The sequence below is a fragment of the Heptranchias perlo genome, chromosome 27 (genome assembly GCF_035084215.1).
Source record: "Heptranchias perlo isolate sHepPer1 chromosome 27, sHepPer1.hap1, whole genome shotgun sequence".
NCBI classification, from domain to species: domain Eukaryota; kingdom Metazoa; phylum Chordata; class Chondrichthyes; order Hexanchiformes; family Hexanchidae; genus Heptranchias; species Heptranchias perlo.
In genome coordinates, this window is record NC_090351.1 from 37,060,422 (window position 1) to 37,078,418 (window position 17,997).

Here is a 17,997-nt window from a genome sequence, read left to right on the forward strand (position 1 = left end):
CACCCCAGCCTCCAACTCATCGGCTGACACAGCGGTGTCACTGGTTAGGCCACAGTTAGAGTACTGTGTGCAGTTTCAGCACCCCATTATAGAAAGAGCATTAAAGCCTTAGAGAGCAAACAGTGATACCAGGGAAAGAAAGTGTTGACCGGAGGTCACTGGTTACGGTTATTGGCTTAGTACAAAGAGGAGAAGAGTCAATTCTATTTAACTCTCAATTTGCTTTATTCACGTCGTTCGATCATATACATATAGCTTATACGTCTGGTTAGATATAGACATGCAGTTTGCACCAGGTTATACAGTTTTATACCCAAACTAGGATCTGAACGCTATACGTCTGGTTAGATATAGACATGCGGTTTGCGCCAGGTTATACAGTTTTAGACCCAAACTAGAATCTAAACGCACACCCACTAGGTTTCTCTGACACTCCCTGAGTGGTCACAGAATATAAAGGATAATACTTGAAAAGGAGAGCTAACGCTGGCCAGGCGTTCCGTTCTCTCCCTCTTTCGACGTCATCTCTACGTCCCTGACATAGGTTCTTCCACTTCCGCGATGGTTGGTCTCCGGAGTCTTCTCTCTGGCTCCACGCCCGAGATTCTTCATTCTTATTCCGAATCTTATCTCTTCAAGCTGTGCTGTCTCTCTCTCTCCCGTTGGTTTAGGCTTGCTCGCCTAGTCTGTGTCTTCTCCTCATTGGCTCTGTCCCAAGGACTTAGGTAGCATTACCTCATTACTCCTTTTATAAATAAGGACTTGTGTCTTATCACATCTCCTTTGTCTTTCACAAAACTTAGCTAATTCAAACCGGTTCCAGCCAGCTCAGGCCAGCGACTGAACTCAGGTTACTTCAGTTCAAAAGTTGCTTTTGCCTGTGTGTCAGCAGTTCGGAATCTCAGTAGTTTCTGCAACCCCTGGCCAACAAAATTGATAGTTATGAGTAGAGGCTTGAGATACTGGGACTATTTCCACTGGAGCAGAGACGGCTAAGAGGAGATTTAATAGAGGTTTCTAAAATTACGAGAAGTGTTGATAGGATGACAGATTATTTCCTCTGCTTGGGGAGTCAGTGAGAAGAGGTCATCAATATAAAATTATCACTGAGAGAGTGAGGAGAGAGATTAGGAAAAGTTTCATTTCGGGGGAAACTTCTTTACTCACAGAATGATGAGAATGTGGGACTCGCTACCATGTGGAGTGGTTGAGGTGCATTTAAGGGGAAGCTGGATAAGTACATGAGGGAGAAAGGAATAGAAGGATATGCTGATAGGGTGAGATGAAGTAAATAGAGTGGGAGGAGCCTCGTGAGGAGTATAAACACCGAATGGCCTGTATCTGCTCTGTAAATGCTACGTAATTCTATATAACTAACCCACATGGTACCTAAGGGGACACCAAGGTCCCCTGTTTGGTGAACACCTGGGAATGACCCTGCTGATGTACTACCTCTTGTTTTAGCCAGAGGACTTTATGCAAAGTGTCCGACAGTACAAAATAAGCTTTAGCCACGTGTCACTGATTCAAATTCTCATGCCTGATTTCTCCTCTATTTCCTTCCGTGCAGATATCAGTATTTTTACTTTGAAAGAAATCCAATTGCAGAAGGACCCTGGCTACCGAGGTTCTTCATATCCCCAATCCGGTAAGTTCGACCGAGATACCAGCCCGGTGAAATAGTCCACACTGAGGGGAAAAGAAAATTCATCAATACGTTTATTACATCCATTAGTGAAGAAAAGTGCAGTGATTCAGTCTGAATAAAGCCACTTATCACTGGAGCTGTGTAGCACAGGCTTGGGGTTTGCCCTGAGTAACTGGGATCAAGGTGTCCTGTGTAACTGGGAGTCCATTCCATTTTCCTCAGTCCCTGCCACAAACTCCGTTCCCTAGCCACCGACTCCATCCCTCTCCCTGGCCACTGTCAGAGGCTAAGTTTCCGACCCCACAGCCTCTCCATCACCAAGGCCACCTGCTTCCACCCCCGTAACATCGCCCGTCTCCGTCCCGCCTCAGCTCTTCTGCTGCTGAAACCCTCGTTCATGCCTTCATTACTTCTGGACTTGACTATTCCAATGCTCTCCTGTCCGGCCACCCACTTTGCACGCTCCGTAAACTTGAGCTCATCCAAAACTCTGCTGCCCGTATCCTAACTCGCACCAAGTCCTGTTCACCCATCGTCCCTGTGCTAGCTGACCTAAAATGGCTCCCGGTCCAGGAATGCTTCGATTTTTAAAATTCTCATCCTTGTTATCAAATCACTCCATGGCCTCGCCCCTCCTAAGAGTCAAATTTTGTTTGATTAATGCTCCTGTGAAGTGCCTTGGGGACGTTTTTACTTTGTTAAAGGCGCTATATAAATGCAAGTTGTTGTTGTTGTATGGACCTGTGGAGACAGCCAAGGTTGCAACCTTCTCCTGCCCCTTGCAGAAGATGATTCACTCAGCACCACCCCCCCTCCTCTATGTGGAGCTAACACTGAGTTACAGGTTTACAGCACAGAAACAGGCCATTTGTCCCAACTGGTCTATGCCAATGTTTATGCTCCACATGAGCCTCCTCCCTCCCTACATCATCTCACCCTATCAGCATATCCTTCTATTGCTTTCTCCTTCATGTGTTTATTTAGCTTCCCCTTAAATGCATCTATGCTATTCGCCTCAACTACCCCTTGTGGTAGCGAGTTCCACGTTCTTACCACTCTCTAGGGTGAAGAAGTTTCTCCTGAATCCCCTGTTGGATTTATTAGTGACTATCTTATATTTATGATCTCTAGTTTTGGATTCCCCCGCAAGTGGAAACATTTTCTCTACATCTACCCTATCAAACCCTTTCATTATCTTAAAGACTTCTATCAGGTCACCCCTCAGCCGTAGAATCATAGAATCATAGAATGGTTACAGCACGGAAGGAGGCCATTCGGCCCGTCGAGTCCATGCTGGATCTCTGCAAGAGCAATCCAGCAATCCCACTCCCCCGCCTTTTCCCCTTGGCCCTGCAAATGTTTTCCCTTCAAGTATTTATCCAATTCCCTTTTGAAAGCCACGATTGAATCTGCCTCCCCCACCCTTTCAGGCAGCGCATTCCAGATCATAACCACTCGCTGTGTAAAAAAGTTTATCCTCACATCGCCTTTGGTTCTTTTGCCAATCGCTTTTAATCTGTGTCCTCTGGTTCTCGACCCTGGGAACGGTTTCTCTCTCTCTGCTCTGTTTAGACCCCTCATGATTTTGAACACCTCTGTCAAATTTCCTCTCAACCTTCTCTGCTCTAAGACGAACAACCCCAGCTTCTCCAGTCTATCCACGTAACTGAAGTCCCTCATCCCTGGAACCATTCTAGTAAATCTTTTCTGCACCCTCTCTAAGGCCTTTACATCCTTCCTAAAGTGCGGTGCCCAGAATTGGACACAATACTCCAGTTGTGGCCGAACAAGTGTTTTGTAAAGGTTCATCATAACCTCCTTGCTTTTGTACTCTATGCCTCTATTAATAAAGCCCAAGAGCCCATATGCTTTTTTAACCACTTTTTCAACCTGCCCTGTCACCTTCAATGACCTGTGCACATATACCCCCAGGTCTCTCTGTTCCTGCACCCCATTTAGAATTGTACCCTTTAGTATATATTTCCTCTTCTTGTTCTTCCTACCAAAATGTATCACTTCACGCTTCTTTGCATTAAATTTCATCTGCCACGTGTCCGCCCATTCCACCAGCCTGTGTATGTTCTCTTGAAGTCTATCACTGTCCTCCTCACTGTTCACTACACTTCCAAGTTTTGTGTCATCTGCAAATTTTGTAATTATGCCCTGTACACCCAAGTCCAAGTCACTAATGCATATCAAGAAAAGCAGTGGTCCTAGTACCGACCCCTGGAGAACATCACTGTACACCTTCCCCAGTCCGAAAAACAACCGTTCACCACTACTCTCTGTTTCCTGTCACTTAGCCAATTTCGTATCCATGCTGCCACTGCCCCTTTTATTCCAAGGGCTTCAACTTTGCTGACAAGCCTATTACGTGGCACTTTATCAAACGCTTTTTGGAAGTCCACATAAACCACATCAACCGCATTGCCCTCATCGACCCTCTCTGTTACCTCATTAAAAAACTCAATCAGGTTAGTTAAACACGATTTGCCTTTAACAAATCCGTGCTGGCTTTCCTTAATTAATCCACATTTGTCTAAGTGACTGTTAATTTTGTCCCGGATTATCGTTTCTAAAAGCTTCCCCATCACTGAGGTTAAATTGACTGGCCTGTAGTTGCTGGTTTAATCCTTACACCCTTTTTTTGAACAAGGGTGTAACATTTGCAATTCTCCAGTCCTCTGGCACCACCCCCGTATCTAAGGATGTTTGGAAGATTATGGCCGGTTCCTCCGCAATTTCCACCTTTACTTCCCTCAGCATCCCATCCGGAACGGGTAACTTATCTACTTTAAGTACAGCTAGCCTTTCTAGTACCTCCTCTTTATCAATTTTTAGCCCATCCAGTCGAATTTTCTAGTGAAAAGAGCCCCATCTTGTTTAGGCTTTCCTGATAAGTATATCCTCTCAGTTCAGATAACACCCTTGTGAATCTTTTTTGCACCTTTTGCAATGCCTCTATATCCTTTTTGTAAAATGGAGACCAGAACTGTGGTCTAACCAAGGCTCTATACAAGTTTAACATAACTTCTCTGCTTATCTATTCTATCCCTCTAGAAGTGAACCCCAGCGCTTTGTTTGTCTTTTTTATAGCCTTATTAACCTGCGTCGCTACCTTTAGTGATTTGTGTATCTGTACCCCGAGATCCCTCTGCTCCTCTATCCCATTTAGACTCTTATTATCCAAGCAATGTGTGGCCTCCTTTTTCTTCCTACCAAAATGCACCACCTCAAACTCATCTATATTGAAATTCATTTGCCAATTACACGCTCATTCTGCAAGTTTATTAATGTCTTCTTGCATTTTTACATATGCTCCCTTTGTATTAAATACATCCCCCCCCAATTTCATGCCGACCGCAGGTTTTGAAATTGTACTTCTGAAGAAGAAAAATGATGAATGTAATGAATTAAAGGGATTTATCAAAAGATCTAACCGCTGGTTTTCCATTTTCCAGCGAGGGGGAAGAATCGAAGACAAAGTGTCCTATTCTAGATGGGTCCATGCGATCGCATACTCCCCACATTACGAAGGAAGAACAGCTCCTGGCCGTATCTGATGGCGAAGCTTCATATTTCAGTGTGTATGGGGCCCAGATGGGGATCGCCAGTCAAGCAAAAATATGGCTGCCTTAGATCGGCATCATCAAAATGTGATGCCATCGAACAAAATCACTAGGAACATAGGAACAGGAGGAGGCCATTCAGCCCCTCGTGCCTGTTCTGCCATTCAATTAGATCATGGCTGATCTGTATCTCAACGCCATCTACCCACCTTAGCTCCATTTCCCTTCATACCTACTGAAGATATTTGAGCTCAACCCTAATGTCTTACTTAATCTGCCCTTTTGTCATAAACTGGCTTAATTGCCACAATGCCCAGTTATAAACGTGCCAGTTACGACATCTCACGATGGTGAGGAGTCTGCTCCATGCTCCAATACCCTATCCTAACATAGCAGATTAGCTCCTGCGTTGAATTCCCATCAGTTTAGGACTAGGCAGCATTGACATTAAACTTCTCCCCCACCTCTGCAGGGACAGAAGAATTCAGCTGGTAATTATTTTCCCTCAAAATTGCACAATAAAAACAAGTGTGCATCTGTTCAATTGGCCCAGAGGGTATAGGTTCATAGCAGGATCAGAGGGCACAGGTTCATAACAGGATCAGAGGGCACAGGATCATAGCAGGATCAGGGGGCGCAGGTTCATAGCAGGATCAGAGGGCACAGGATCATAGCAGGATCAGAGGGCACAGGATCATAGCAGGATCAGAGGGCACAGGTTCATAGCAGGATCAGAGGGCACAGGTTCATAGCAGGATCAGAGGGCACAGGCTTATAGCAGGATCAGATCTTTATTTCTGTTCTCAGAGCGGTGCGCTGGCTACACTTGGGATGTCCGTGCTTAATTCTTGGCCGGGCTCCCTGTTGCGATCCCTCACATCCTCCCAGCGCAGAGGTGAAAGCGGAAACTGTGAGAGGCCAACATGACCGACAGCAAGGGAGGGCTCCTGCTGGTAGAACACAGAGCAGCAGTGGCACATGGCAAAGTAGCGGCAGTCTTGCGCAGGGAGGCAGCGTCGAGTAGAAAGGCCGAAATGGGGGAGGGGAAAAACAAGCCAACTCATTTCAGAAAAAGATCATTTCAATCGGACAAGCTACTTGTGTGACAGTTTTTTGACAGCGATTGGTCTGACTTTGAGCAAAGAAATATCAGTGTTTGTGGGACTGTTAGTAAAAACAAAACAATTATTAAATTGTGAGGTGGGTTATGGCTAACTCACTGGACGCCAACTGCTTATCTGCGCCGGCCCATACCAGAGTTAGAATTAGGAACACTAAAAGATTACACCATTGATCCAGTTTGTAATGGGAGCTGTTTTTTTCAAAAAGAAGAAAGTCTGTGTGAGTTCTGGGCTAAGGATCCTAGAAGTCACTTTTTTACGATATCTTGAACACTTTACGGCCGACTCCCGTCAGCCCCTGAGATTCCGCCCACCAAATGGCAATTAGCCGGGTCACCACCTGTGGAGGCCAGTCCTCAGAGGTCGATCGGGGAGTCGGCCCGCTAACACTCCCGTGCGATGGTCCTCTCTCTGCTGTTTTAAGTGCAGATGTTTTCCTATTTTAAAGCAAAGAGGTCAGCACCCAACGCCTGGGACAGGGGAACGTCACACTGATGCACGCTGCCCACTAGTATCGCCAACACTAGCTTCGAAACTAGGGTGTCTGTCATACGTGCTTTGACAGAAGACTCTTTGAGCTGGTTAACAGTTTATCCTGGTATAGTGAGCCCCCGTACACCCCTGATTTAAAGTGCACTATCAATTCCTGTTTGCCAAACTTGTTCCTGGGAAAGTAATGGGAGAGAATCTGAATTTCAAATGACAATGATTAAAACAATGTCATATAGATAGCATTACTAACATAGAGTCAGATCCATTTTCTGTATTCAAGAGAGGAGTATATTTGGAATGCCCCAATGCCTTACCACTGACTCTATGAGGCTATCCTAACTTCTCGTTATGATACGTGTGAATGGAGACTGATCGCTTCTCTGCGTTTCGATGGCCTTCCTTGACCCTTATTTGAGATGAGACGTTAAATCTGTCTTTCGTATGAGACGTATAAGATCGCACGGCACTAATTTGAAGAGCAGCTGAGTTCTCCCCATTGTCCTGGCCAATATTTATCCCTCAACCAACATCAGATTATCTGGTCATTTATCTCATTACTGTTTGTGGGATCTTGCTGTGCACAAATTGGCTGCTGCGTTTCCCTACATTACAACAGTGACTACACTTCAAAAGTTCTTCATTGGCTGTAAAGCGCTATGGGACGTCCTGAGGTTGCGAAAGGCGCTATATAAATGCAAGTTCTTTCTTTTTTCTCTTCCCCCTTCCCCTGCCACCAAACTTTGAATGTTGCCCTGTTGACTCTGGCAGGTATTGAGGTCAATAGATTAAACGTCTACATGTTATATTCAGCAATTGAACTAAAAGTTTCACTTCATAGGAAAACTCCGAGCTTCAAACAATTTCTATTTAATGCGTCAATCATTCCTCCAATACCGAATCCCTGCCATTGATAAATTTTTTTAAATGATTTCACACTTGTGGCCAAGTTTCAAAGTGAACCTTTCCCACGGACTGAGAGCAACTATTTTGGGTGTTTTTTTTTGGGGGGGGGGGGCGGTTTATCAGCGTGCTTTTACCACCATGGCTTGATGTTGTTTTGCTTGCTACCTCTGCAGAGGGTAAGTAAGAGGGGAAGGATTGTGTGTCGCGACAATGTAAACGGAATTCAGAAAGAGTCGTGTTTAGAATTTTACCGCACAAAATGACCGGAGCAAATCTTCCCCCCCTCCCCCTCCCTTCACACCACCCCAACCCTTGGAGAGAATAATGAACAGGGATTTTTGTTACTAGAAGGTTTACATAAAACAAATGTTTTTCATAATGATCCAAAGAGTTATGCAATTGTAAAAGGGGATAACTAGATTCTTACTCAGTCCTTTCATGTACTTGGTTTTGTTTGTGAAAAAGTGGGTGTTAATAAAAAGGCTGGGGTGGAAATTCAGGCGCGACCACTTTTGGGCGAGTGGGGGGAGGGGGCAGGGAAGGGGGGCAGGGTCCAGTCTCTACGCCTCAATGGTGAGGCCTTAGGCTCCCTCGATATTGGGCCTTGGGCCTCGCTTCCATTAAGCTGGCAAGCCAGCCGGCGAAGAACAGATGACGGTCAGGCCACAGCGGCCCTCAGATAAGTGAGGACCAGGTCATGGGGGACTCGGAGGTTGTGGGGATCGGAGGCCGGCGAGGGGGGATTCGGGAAGATCGGAGGTCGGGGGACATCGAATGTTGGGGGGATCAGGAAGCGGCGGCGATCGGTGTTGGGGGGTGGGGGTAGTGACGGACCGCGTTCGTTATATGTGGGGTCGGAGAGGAGCAGCAGGAGTGCTCCTACTGGCTCCACATTCACGTAAATATATTTCAAATACTTAGGGCAAACTGGTCTTGCAGTGGGGGCCTCAAACATTAGGCTGCTAATTTACATATGCAAAAGGTCTAACAACAGCTTCAGGCCTGGGCCCTGCACAACGATTTTTTGTCCTTTCCCAATATGGCTGGAAATGTACATGTGTGCTTCCTCCCTGCCATTCTGGGGGCTCAGTAGGCTGGTTAGCGTCCGAAAAACGGACGCTGTGTGGCCGAATTTATAGGCACATGTATTTGGGAAGTACAAATACAATGGGACACGAGCTAATAATTCAAAATTTAGGAGTAAAAGAAAAGGGAAGTTCAGGAGAAGGGTTTTCACCTAAAGGGAATAGAGTCAGGGAATAAATGACCAGGAAAGAGCTTTGAAGCTGATAATATCAAAGGGGTTAAAGAGGCAACTGAATATATTTGTGGAGAGTGAAGGGATTGAGGATATGAGGTGAGGGGTTGGATAGATGGGATGGGCCTAGAGGTTGGTTAGATGGAGTTGACCAACCACAAAGTGGAGGGGTTGCTGGGCCAATGACCTCATGTGCCCACGGACAGTAATTGCAACGTGTCCAGCTTTTGTTTGAACGTGTTCTACGAAGGATGATTTGTCACACGCGTGTGCAAGGCAGCTAATTACACTGAAAACCACTCCTTTGCTATGCAAGTCGGAAAGGATAAAAAGCTGAAGGCCCCGTGGAACTGTTCTGTTTATCGGCGCAGGATCCTTCGGTCTGAGCTCTGAATCTAAATCACGTCACCACATCCCAAACATTGAGGACCACATGGTGCAATGGGCCAGGAAACAGACTCCCATTTCCGGGATCTGGGCTCGTTGTAGGAGCCGAGTAGAGTAGAGGGTGCAACACCTGACTTGAAGGCATTTGGTGCTGACACTGGATGCTTGGGATGGGACGTGTTCCATTCCTCAGCGCTAACATCACTCATCCTTATGAGCACAACACTCTCAAACGTATACTGGAGCCTTGGGTAGTGTAGCCAGTAGCATCATCAACACTTGGACCCAAAAGGACATTTTTGACATTCCAACCAAATTAAGTGATGGGGGCTCCCAGTATGTGTAAAACACCACTTTGAAAACTGTTTTGGTGCTAGATATTAAGTGTGGGAGGAGGATGGATGGCTCTTTATCAGCCAGCACAGACTCGATGGGCTGAATGGCCTCCTTCTGTGCTGTAAATTTCTATGATTCTATGATGTGTTCTGTGCGCTAAATTGAAGCTCTCTGGAGCTCAGAGCTTCCTCGGATTTTTGATTTGTGCATTCTAGGTGAATGTTGGATAGAACACCCTGTACCATAACTGTACTATAAATTATAGAGAAAAAAGGAAAATGTAAAATTGTTTCACTCCTGAAGTTTATTAAATGTTTATTAAATTTGGTTTAAAAGGATTATAGATCGGTCATGTTCTTCCTGTAGTATGCTGGTTGTGTACAGCCGGCTTCTGATGTTTGAACTGTCGCAGTTTATTTTATCACAAAAGGTCATGGTGGATCTCAAAGATTTGGTTCAGGAGTTTCGAAGAACATTAGTTGCTGGATGGATTGTTTGGGGTCTGGAGCCGTAAGACTGAGCTGTCCCTTTAAGGTGACTGCTCAGCTACTCCTCTACGGAATACTGGTCTAAATAGATCTCGAGGTCTTGGAGTTGAATTCACCTCTGAGTCTGAAGGTTCTGGGTTCAAATCCAGAGATTTTAGCTTATAATCCAGGCTGACACTTAGGTGTCAGTACTGAGCGAGCGCTGCACTGTCAGAGGTGTCATCTTTCGGATGAGACGTTAAACCCTCTCAGATGGACATAAAAGATCCCATGGCACTATTTCGAAGAAGCGCAGGGGAGTTCTCCCTGGTGTCCTGGTCAATATTTATCCCTCAAGCAACATCACAAAAACAGATTATCTGGTCATTATCTCATTGCTCTTTGCTGTGAGCAAATTGGTTGCTGCGTTTCCCTACATTACAAAAATGACTACACTTCAAAAGTACTTCATTGGCGGGGAAACGCTTTGGGACGTCCCGAGGTCATGAAAGGCACTATAAAAATGCAAGTTCTTTTTTTTTCTTTTATCTTAAGTGCTAGTGTCAATTTCCAGCAAATTAACATTGGCATCAACAACATGTCATGACTCTGCAGTGACTATATAGCTTCATGTGAGGTGAAAATGGGTAGGAGTGTAAAAAAAGTGAACCCTGTGAGCTACCTCAATGGCTTAGTGAGTAAAAGCTACACCCGGCTTGATACTGAACCACACAGACCAGGAAGTTCCAAAGGTTCAGTCCCTGATCCATGTTAAGTTAACTGATCTCAACGAGGGGCAATTGGCACAGTGCTGTCGGTTGCGATGCTCTCTGGAGTCAAAGACCCTGCTAACATTCATTGTCTGGGCTCACACATGAGAAATGGTCAGTTTGGTACGGTGAGGGTAAACCTGTCGGCGGTCTGTGCAGTTTCGGTGTAGGATTTAGGAAGAGAATCCATTGTCGAGATTCACAGGTAGGTAGGAATGGAACCACACGAGGGCAGTCCCAGGGAGCCGGACAATGCAGGAGAGGCTTTGGAGGAGGGTGGTAAGGCCAACTGTACTGACCATTACAGAGAGGACGAGGAGGGATAAAGCACCGTGATCACTCTCGCAGAGGATGCCATTCGTGAATTTGTCTGGGATCGCTTCCGGGTGCTGTGAGAAGGACAGGAACCGGACTGGGGGAATTTACACAAGGATTTTTAACCCCCTGGACCCGGTGAGAACGGGGCACACAGTGGGTTAAAAATCCTTGCGCTCAACTGAACCTCGCTGGACTTGTGACGTGTGCCATTTTAACAGGCGGGTTCTGGCCAGCCAGTGAACCAAGCAAATGGGGGCCTCATTGAAATTCAAAAGTTGAGGTCTGATGACATCATTCAGACCCCGACTGTATTTTAACGCGGGGTGGCTGTGTCCAGCGCCCATTGACGGTCTCGCCCAAAGCACCAGGTGCAAAGGAGCAGGAGGCCCACACGATGGCCGAGAAGGTAAGTGGAGGTTATTTTTTTTAAAGATTCCTTGAGGGTCAGGAGGAGCAGGAGTGCTCTCATGTGCCCCATGCATGGAAACCCACCACTTACCTGACTGTCCTGGCTGCAACCCGCCTCCTCGCCCGATTCCCGCCCGCTGCCGTAGGAACATAGGAAGATAGGAACAGGAGTAGGCTATTTAGCTACTCGAGCCTATTCTGCCATTCAATGAGATCATGGCTGATCTGTGATCGAACCATATATACCTGCCTTAGTCCCATATCCCTTTGGTTAACAAAAATCTATCAATTTCAGATTTAAAATTAAAAATTGAGCTAGCATCAACTGCCGTTTGCAGAAGAGAGTTCCAAACTTCTACCACCCTATGCGTGTAGAAGTGTTTCCTAACTTCACTCCTGAAAGTCCTGGCTCTAATTTTTAGGCTATGTCCCCTAGTCCTGGACTCCCCAACCAGCGGAAATAGTTTCTCTCTAGTTACCCTATCAGTTCCCCTTAATATCTTGAAAACTTCGATCAAATCACCCCTTAATCATCTAAATTCCAGGGAAGACAACCCTAGTTTGTGTAATCTCTCCTCGTAATCTAATCCTTGGAGTCCAGGTATCATTCTAGTAAATCTACGCTGCACTCCCTCCGAGGCCTATATATCCTTCCTAAGGTGCGGTGCCCAGAGCTGAACACAGTACTCCAGGTGTGGTCTAACCAGGGCTTTGTATAGCTGTAGCATAACTTCTACCCCCTTGTATTCTAGTCCTCTACATTGATGATGGGTGTGGGCAGAAGTTGGCCTGGTCTATTAAAATGGCCTGGGCCTCAAGCTGACAAGCTGGGCACGAGCCTTAGGCTCGGCAACCCTGCCCCACGTGCACTCCATGCCCCACCCGGAATGGGGACGGATCCAAAAAGGGAAGATCCATTCAAATACCTCAGACAGGAAAGGGATGTTGGAGATGGGATGGTGGTCGGCGAGGACAAATGGGTTGAGGCTGGCTCTTTGGAGGAGGGAGTGTGATGATGGTGGTTTTTGAAGGAGAGAGTGATGGTGCCCGAGGAGAGAGAATTATTGACAACGAGGGCCAAAAAGGGGCGAATCAGGAGTTGAGTGGGAAGGGGATCGAGGGAGCGGAAAGTGAGTCTTATGGACAAGATGAGTTTGGAGACGGTGATGGAGATGATAAGAAATTGCTAAGAGACGGAGGATCCTGGGCTGGACCGAGTGGGAGACTGGGGGGGGGGGGGGGGGAGGTAGAAAGTGGCGGGCAGGAGGAAGGGGAGAAAGTGGAGGAGACAGCTGCATGGATGGTTCCGCTCTTGGAGACAAAGAAGTCCATGATTTCTTCATATTTTGAGTTTGAAGGAGTTGAGGGCAAGGGATAAAGGAAACCATTAGTTCTGGAAAAAAGGAGCTTGGGATGGGACTATCCCGCAGTCACTCCAGACACAAGTGTACACATATTTACAGGATGCACTGCAGCAACTCGCCAAGGCTTCTTTGGCAGCATCTCCCAAACCCGTGACCTCCACCACCTAGAAGGACAAGGGCAGCAGACGCATGGGAACACCATCACCTCCAGGTTCCCCTCCAAGTCACATACCATCCTGATTTGGACATATAACGGCCGTTCCTTCATCGCCGCTGGGTCAAAATCCTGGAACTCCCGACTTAACAGCGCTGTGGGAGAACCTTCACCACACGGACTGCAGCGGTTCAAGAAGAAGGCCCACCGCCACCTTCTCAAGGGGCAACTAGGGATGGGCAATAAATGCCGGCCTTGCTAGCGATGCCCACATCCCCAGAATTAATAATTTTTTAAAAATTCAGGTAACATGACCTCAGTCACATTTAGCAATAATAATGACACACTATAAGAGTGGGCCAGAAAAGTTACAGACTCTTGGATCGACCCCTTAACACAGATCAGTAGTCAGCATGACCTTTAGTATGTACACATCGTACCAAGGTTTAATCTTCTGTAAGATATTTAGCAAAGGAGAAGTTCCAAAATAAATGGTTTATAACGTGGACTAACATCTGTATTAAGCTGAGAAGGACCGGGAGATAATGGATCTATGCTTTAGAGCAGGAACATGATTACATGCTGCTGCAGTGAGGCAGGTGAAAGGCTGCAAATTACAATTAGGGATCTGGCAACTAGTTATTTGGAATTGTAATTAGAAGTTGGCATGGAGCCCACTTCTGCCGGGTAAACCACTACCAGCACCTGGCACCGATGCCCACTGAGTCATAAGGATTGTCACCTGGAGTTGGCATTGCCCCCAATCAGCTACACAAATTACTATCACTGGTACCCAGCCCATCACAGGGACTATAGTCAGTTGTTGCCACTAACTCTGAGGATCGGTGATCACCGGCTGGCCTACCGAAAGTGCTCAAGATTAAAGGGGATCGTTTTTAGTTGCAAAGAGGCAGAAAACGGCAGGCAAAAAAAACAGGTTGGACCATCAAGCCTCTCTCGTCCTGCCCGATATGTACACTACCTGCCCACATCTGTCCCCCACCCCTGCCCCCCCCCCGCAGTCATGCAAACTCGTGGGCGGGGCAAATAAAGCAGAGGAAAAACCTTAGGTCAATTTAGGAATAGGCTCTGGGAAATTCTTCTCCAACCTCACCATCCCCCCGCCCCGGGAGCCAATCAGCAAGATTCGGGAGACCATGTGACTGGTATCCCCTTTAACCTGTTTACCTTCCATTAGTCGCAATGTCTTCCAATCACAGGAATTATAGAATCATATAGCACAGGAGGAGGCCATTCGGCCCATCGTGCCTGTGCTGGTTCTTTGAAAGAGCTATCCAATTAGTCCCCACTCCCCTGCTCTTTCCCCATGGCCCTGCAATTTTTTTCCCCTTCTAGTATTTATCCAATTCCCTTATGAAAGATACTATCGACTCTGCTTCCACCACCCTTTCAGGCAGCGCATTCCAGATCATTACAATTTGCTGCGTAAAAAAAATGTCTCCTCATCTCCCTCCTCATCCTTTTCCCTCCTCAACTTCCCTTTTGAACGCATGCAGTGAATCCAAACTCATCACACTGGCAACCCATTGCACAGGTTGGCAACTCTCTGCGAGAAGCCACACTTGCTAGAATCTAACCTTTTGTAACTTGTACTGATGTGCCTGACTCCATCTTTACCTATCAATTATCCTATCCCATGGACAGAATCTAATACATTCATTTTTAAAAGACCTCAGTCATAACCCCTTAAAGCCTACGTTTTTCCAAAGTAAAAAGTAAACAGGCACATGTAAAAGGCTGAGTTAAGCAAATGGATAGGTGGGTGAAGTGATTATATACAGAATAATGGGTGGGGTAAGTGATTATACACAGAATAATGGGTGGGTGGGGGTGATTATATGTAAGAACATAAGAAATAGGAGCAGGAGTAGGCCATACGGCCCCTCGAGCCTGCTCCGCCATTCAATAAGATCATGGCTGATCTTCGATCTCAACTCCACTTTCCCGCCTGATCCCCATTTCCCTTGATTCCTTAGAGACCAAAAATCTATCGCTCTCAGTCTTGAATATATTCAACAACTGAGCATCCACAGCCCTCTGGGGTAGAGAATTCCAAAGATTCACAACCATCTGAGTAAAGAAGTTCCTCCTCATCTCAGTCCTAAATGGCCGACCCCTTATCCTGAGACTATACCCCCTAGTTCTAGAATCTCCAGCCAGGGGAAACAGCCTTTCAGCATCTACCCTGTCAAGCCCCCTCAGAACCTTACACATTTCAATGAGATCACCACTTGTTCTTCTAAACTCTAGAGAGTATAGGCCCATTCCACTCAATCTCTCCTCATAGGACAGCCCTCTCACCCCAGGAATCAATCTAGTGAGCCTTAGTTGCACCGCCTCTAAGGCAAGTATATCCTTCCATTGGTAAGGAGACCAAACTCTACACAGTACTCCAGGTGTGGTCTCACCACAGCCCTGTACAAGTGCAGCAAGACTTCCTTACTCTTGTATTCCAACCCCCTTGCAATAAAGGCCAACATACCATTTGCCTTCCTAATTGCTTAGTGTACCTGCATGTCAGCTTTCTATTATACACAAAATTATAGGATAGTGGGTCTTATTATAGACAGAATAATGGGAGGGTGGGTGTGATTATACACAGAATAATGAACCTTGCTCTGCGTAAATGGGTTACCGCACTTTGGGATAGCCTGAGGTTGTGAAAGGCGCTATATAAATGCAAGTTCTTCCTTTCTTTCTTCTTTTCCTACACAACGGTTTGTGGGGAGTGAGCGGAATGCAAACCACTGCCCAATGCGGGAACAAGTCTTCAATTACTGCTGCATTTGTTACACAAACGCCCATTGCTATAGTCAGTCCTATACCAGGCACAGTTTGTATTCAGTCAGTCCAATTATGAAGGTACACTCAGTCCTATAATATGCAAGTCTGATTATCAACAGTCCTTATGCCAATCCTGAACTATTGCATTCAGCAGGAATCCACTCTGTGTGTTTACTAGAATTGGTAGAATATTAAATAGCTGTTCTGTCAAAAGCTGGTTAGCTATTTCCTTTCATTATTGTTTGTGGTTTACAGTACGCAATGTTCCAGTTAGTGATTAGTCAGTCGGGTAAAGGATTAAGGGGTCCCTGGAACCCTTCAGGAATACAATTAGTTACAGTGGAAGATAACCAAACAAGGGATTCCTCCTCACAGTTGTTAACAGTGATATTCACGCATCTTTTTACACCTAACTGAAACGTGAACGGCCCCCGAATCAGACTAAGTATCGGGGTCGGTGTAGTTACCCTGCAGAAGCTTTGGGTTTACCAACTTATTTCGATGGGTCTGCTGGTGCATTGTGGTAGGTTTGTTGAAGCATTGTGGCGACTTTGCAGGTGTACTTTGGCAATTTGGCGCTGTATTCTCATGGACTTGCTGGTGCATTGACCAAGATGCTGGTGTATTGTGGTGAGTTTTGCTGGTGTACTTTGATGGGATAAGACTTTAACATAAGAAAGCACAGAATGAGGAAAGGACATTTGACTCATGAAGCCCACAGTCCCTGTACACTCTGTCCCATCAGGAATCTGCGAGCAAATTCTATATAAATATTCCAGTGGTAATCAAACATAACTCTGGAACATCTAGCCAACCTGCATCTCCACTAATCAAATCGTGATTACTGAAATGGCTGCTGGTTCTCATTATTTGTGCGCCAGCTTGCATGGATTAGAAGATTGTGCGTTGAAACATAATCTAGAGCACAGGACAGCAGCTCCTAAACCCGTGACCTCCACCTAGAAGGACAAGGGCAGCAGGCACATGGGAACAACACCACCTGCACGTTCCCCTCCAAGTCTCACACCATCCCGACTTGGAAATATATCGCCGTTCCTTCATCGTCGCTGGGTCAAAATCCTGGAACTCCCTCCCTAACAGCACTGTGGGAGAACCTTCACCACACGGACTGCAGCGGTTCAAGAAGGCGGCTCACCACCGCCTTCTGAAGGGCAATTAGGGATGGGCAATAAATGCTGGCCTCGCCAGCGACACCCACATCCCATGAACGAATAATAAAAAAAAGGTTTATAAACTGGGGACCTGGGACCTTATGGATGGCAGTTTGTCCCCAGGCTCGTCAGATGATTGTTCATCTGTCATTTGCTGTATAGCTGACACTATTCACAACAACAACTTGCATTGTTATAGCACCCATAACATAGTAAAACATTCCAAGGTGCTTCACAGGAACGTTATCAAACAAAATTTGACACCAAGCCAAAAAAGATGTTAGGACACGTGACATAAGAACATAGGAAATGCGAGCAGGGGTAGGCCATACGGCCCCTCGAGCCTGCTCCACCATTCAATCAGATCATGGCTGATCTTCTACCTCAACTCCACTTTCACGCCCTATCCCCATATCCCTTGATACCCTCAGTGTCCAAAAAAATCCATTAGTGACCGAAAACTTGGTCAAAGGGGTAGGTTTTGAGGAACAGCTTAAAGGGGGAGAGGTGGAGAGGCAGAGAGGTTTAGGGAGGGAATTTCAGAGCTTAGGGCCCAGGCAGCTGAAGGCACGGCCACCAATGGTGGAGCAATGAAAATCAGGGATGCGCAAGAGGCCAGAATTGGAGGAGCACAGAGATCTCGGAGGGTTGTAGGACTGGAGGAGGTTACAGAGATAGGGAGGGGGCGAGGCCCTGGAGGGATTTGAAAACAAGGATGAGAATTTTAAAATCAAGGGATTTCTGGACCGGGAGCCAATGTAGGTCAACGAGCACAGGAGTGACGGGTGAACGGGGCTTGGTGCAAGTTAGGATAGGGGATCCATG

General features: G+C 46.3%; 1 protein-coding gene across 1 annotated transcript in view; it reads left to right on the plus strand.

Annotated features, from left to right (window-relative positions):
- LOC137344595 (cyclin-dependent kinase 18-like) overlaps window positions 1-8,253 on the plus strand; it is a 73,074-nt gene extending 64,821 nt beyond the window's left edge. Inside the window, exons 15-16 of the mRNA XM_068007671.1 lie at window positions 1,571-1,648; window positions 5,110-8,253. Coding sequence (XP_067863772.1) covers window positions 1,571-1,648; window positions 5,110-5,147 — 116 coding nt within the window. The 3' untranslated portion in view covers window positions 5,148-8,253. The remainder of the gene's footprint in view (window positions 1-1,570; window positions 1,649-5,109) is intronic.
- The last annotated feature ends 9,744 nt before the right edge of the window (window positions 8,254-17,997 follow it).